Source organism: Mustela erminea, chromosome 6 (assembly GCF_009829155.1).
Source record: "Mustela erminea isolate mMusErm1 chromosome 6, mMusErm1.Pri, whole genome shotgun sequence".
Taxonomy (NCBI): Eukaryota; Metazoa; Chordata; class Mammalia; order Carnivora; family Mustelidae; genus Mustela; species Mustela erminea.
Window position 1 is genome coordinate 72,440,732 of NC_045619.1, and position 4,308 is coordinate 72,445,039.

The 4,308-nt window shown below is 45.5% G+C and overlaps 1 protein-coding gene across 1 annotated transcript; it reads left to right on the forward strand.

The window, feature by feature from the left end:
• The first annotated feature begins 1,871 nt into the window (after positions 1–1,871).
• Positions 1,872–3,937, forward strand: LOC116593430 (cationic amino acid transporter 3-like). Its single transcript, XM_032347713.1, has one exon. The coding sequence runs from the start codon at positions 1,872–1,874 to the stop codon at positions 3,702–3,704; it is 1,833 nt and encodes a 610-aa protein (XP_032203604.1). The 3' UTR covers positions 3,705–3,937.
• Positions 3,938–4,308: the final 371 nt, after the last annotated feature.

Consider the following 4,308-nt stretch of genomic DNA (forward strand, 5'->3'; position numbering starts at 1 on the left):
GTCAGGATGTGAGGAGCTGAGTCAGGAAGGAAGTGATGTATCTGAAGGTAGGGGCAGAATTAGGATGGGGCTCTGGCAGCTGAGTCAGAGAGCCTGGACTGAATATAAACCATTGGAATAACTGTAGATTATTGCACGAGATTGGGGATATCTGAACATGGCCTTTGAAGATGATGTTTCTCTATGGTGTTAGAAACTGGATTTGTGGTAGGCTCTCTCAGGCTTTCCAAACATGGGTATCCTTTCTCTTCTGTATAGTTGGTTGTTCATTTGTTTGTTCTGCCTGCACCTGTTGGAGTCATAAAAAAAATGATTACTTAATTCCCAGATGTTTTGTCCTTTGGGTTGCTTCTCTGGAATCTTGATACTTTGTCTGTAGGCCCACTTTCCCTCGTCTTCATAAAAAGTAGAAGGAGCACAAAGACCACCCTGCACAGCACAGTTGAAGGAAATATAAACTATCAAGCATTTCCCCCCTCTTACCCTGCCATGCTGATGGTCCTCCTCTAGGAGTCCTGCTCAGTGTCCATGATGCACTTCAGAAGAGTGTATGACTTTTTTTTTTTTTTGAAGTGACCCAACTCAGAGGGGTCTGTGATTTACAAATCTTGAAAACCATTGTTGTGTCTTTGTTGAGTGGTAGGTGGCTACAGATGGTTCCCAGAGATGAAAACATGGCAGAAGCATCCTTAGTGCCAACTACAAGAGCATCCAAAGACAGCCGAAGGGGCTGGAAGAGAGAGGAATTGGATTCAGTGGGATCTAGTAGCAGGCGTGCCCCATCTTTCCTGTTCTTCACCCTCTTTCTAGCAGGTATGCCTTCTTTGTATTCTCCATATCCTGGCAATTACAGGATTCCATTTCCATTTTCAATTTCAATCAACTGAATGTCTGTCATTTACCAGGTTCTGTACCAGGTGCTCTAACAATATTGTCTCCTGCAATCTTGTGTTGAACCTGCAATCCACAGAATGGAGTCAGTCCCTCCCTCAGTCATGGCATGTTTGCACCATCGCTTCCTGTCAGGTCCCTTTTCGTTCCTTTTCTTAATTTTTATTTTATTTTTTTATTATGCCCAGTTAACCTCTTTTCAATGCATTTTATTATCCTGTTTCATCCTTATCTCTATTTGCATTTCCCCTCCTCACTAGAGGCCCTTTTTCTAGTTATTTAAAAACTGCTGTTCCAATCCACGTTTTATGTTTGTTTCAGATACATTCACCCATTCAACCACTAGTGTCCAATTATGTATGTATTCTGAATTCCACTAAGAATGTGCTTCACATGGTGCCTTGGTGACACTGCCACCGGCAGCATGTATAAGTTTGTATCTTCTTATGGAATTCTCATGTTGATCCAGTGAGAGAGATGCTGGGCATGGAGCCCACTGGAAAAAAACTAAAAAACAAAAACAAAAACAGAATGTTTGGAGGTATTTGGTACTTTTTCTAAAGGGGTAGCAGGATTAACTTTTCTATGGTCTCTTTTGGTGTCAGTTTCTGTGATACTTGGCTGCAACAACTTACATGCAGTTTCTTATTCTCAGTACATTGGTTGAACACCATTGTTCAGTAAATATTTATTGTTTCCATAGGCATTCTGGAAGGATAGCATGCACCAGAAGAATCTTGGAACACTGAAAAAAGAAAATAAAGTAATATAAAGATAAAAAATAACCAATTAAATTTAAAAAAAAGAAGAAGAAAGAAGAAGAAATATGAAGCAGCAGCTCTGAAGCCTGAGCAAAAGACCCTGGCAGTCCCCACCCAACTTGGCTTAACTCAGCCTCACTTAACCAGAGCCAGCACCCTTGACTCCCTGGGCTTGCTACAACTCTCTGGTCCTTAGAATCTTCTGCAATTCCAGCTAGAATGCTACGTCAGGTGCTTCGCAAGTTTGGTCAAAGGCTGGTAAGCAGACGTCCACTGGAGAAAGAAGTGGATGAGTTTGAATCTGGCATAAAACTGAACACTCTGGATTTAGTGGCCCTGGGTGTGGGCCGCACAGTGGGTGTTGGTGTGTACTTCCTGGCTAATGAGGTGGCCAGTAACCAAGCAGGACCATCCATTGTGATCTGCTTTTTGGTGGCAGGTCTAACATCACTGTTGGCTGGGCTGTGCTATGCGGAGTTTAGTGCCCGGGTCCCCCATTCTGGCTCGGCATATCTCTACAGCTATGTCACTGTAGGTGAAATCTGGGCCTTCATCACTGGCTGGAACCTCATCCTCTCCTTTGCTGTTGATGCATTTGTTATGATCCAGGCCTGGATCTTAACTTTTAACATTATCTTTGAAAACCGGATCTCTGAGACCCAGCATGAAATCATCTCACAGTATGTTCCCCAAGTAATTGCAGACAATCTACACTACGTTTTTGTCATCTTTCTGTTTTTGAGCATGGAACTGCTGTTTATGGGTTGGCATGGCCTCCTCAGAGTTTTTGAAGTGCTTACATTGGTGAAGCTTTTGGTTCTCAGCTTTTTCATCATCTCTGGCTTCATTAAGGGGGACCTGCACAACTGGAAGCTCACAGAAGAGGACTACATACAGGCTGGATTCAATGACACCTCTCGCTTGGGCCCTCTGGGCTCCGGAGGATTCGTGCCTTTTGGCTTCCAGGGGATTCTCCGTGGATCAGCTACCTGTTTCTATGCATTTATAGGTTTCAGCGTTATTGTTACCAGAGTCAAAGAATGCCACAATCCCCAGCGTTCCATCCCCATGGGCATTGTGATTTCACTGCTCATCAGCTTTTTTGTGTATTTTGGTGTCTCTGCATCACTTACACTCATGGTTCCTTACTACCAGTTTCAACCTGGGAGTACCTTGCCTGAGGCATTTCTCCATGTTGGCTGGGTCCCTGCCTACTATGTTGTCACTTTTGCAATTTTCTCTAGTATTTTTGTCAGCACGTACTGGGGCTTTACGTTCCCCATACGCTGGGTGATATACATGCTGGCAGAGGATGGTCTCCTCTTCCCAGTCCTTGCCAGGTTCACTCTTAGCGCATATGGCCGTACCTTGTCCATTCTGATCCTTGGCATTATCACAGCAGTCATGGTATTCTTCTTTGGACTCACTGATCTTCTGGACCTGAGGTCAGTTGGCACCCTGATATCTTACTCCTTGGTAGCTTTTTGTGTTCTCATCATCAGGTATCAGCCTGAAAGGAGGAAGGAGGAAAATGAAAAAGAGCTGCAGGAGGAGGATGAGGGAAATGAAGCACAGGTGCAGGAGGAGGATGGGGGAAATCAAACACAGGCGCAGGAGGAGACCGCACCTGCAGTAGGGAAGCTGACTTTACAGGGACTATTTTTTCCTGGCAGCCCCACCCCCACTCCACTCTCTGGCCGGGTTGTCTATGTTTGCTCCTCACTGCTTGTTCTGCTGCTGATTCTCCTCTGCCTGGTGCTGGCCCACTGGCCAGGTCTGCTTTCTGGAGACCCAGGGCCGATCACAGTGGTTGTGCTGCTCCTGGTGCTCATCTCTGGGATCACTGGGGTCATCTGGAGACAGCCACAGAGCTCCTCTCTCCCTCCCTTTAAGGTCCCTGCTCTGCCTCTCCTCCCACTCCTGAGCATCTTTGTGAATGTTTGCCTTATGACGCAGATGTCAGCTGGCACCTGGCTGAAATTTGGTGTCTGGATGCTGATTGGGTTTGCTCTCTACTTCTGCTCTGGGATCCAGCAAAGCCTGGTACCTTAACCCTGCTTATGGACCCAAGTCTAGACCTTGAACTCAGCAGTACCAGTATGTATTTGGCTTGACATCATCACACGTGAATGTTATCTGATCCCCTATACAGTAATGGGGAGTACTCCTGAGCACATGGAAATATGGGCTCCTATGAGATACTGGTGTGGGAACACTAATGGAGCTTCATATTTATGGTACAGTGAAGGGTGTGTCTTTGCTCCTCCACCCCCCCTCCTTTTTTTTACTTTGTACTCTTCACTTGTGTCTGTAGCTGCTTACTGACTTTTACAGAATTCATATTAGAAGACCTTGATAAAATGTTTTTCTTTTGGGGTGCCTGGGTGATTCAGTGAGTTGAGCCACTGCCTCCGGCTTGGGTCATGGTCTCAGGGTCCTGGGATCAAGCCCCACGTTGGGCTCTCTGCTCAGCAGGGAGCCTGCTTCCCCCTTTCTGTCTGCCTGCCTCTCTGCTCACTTGTGATCTTTCTCTCTCTCTCTCAAGTAAGTAAATAAAATCTTTAAAAAAAATGTTTTTCTCTTCCTTAGTTAAACATTCACTAATGAAGGAGATGACTTGTTGCAGAGTCAGTAGACCATGACTCTTGCTCTCAGG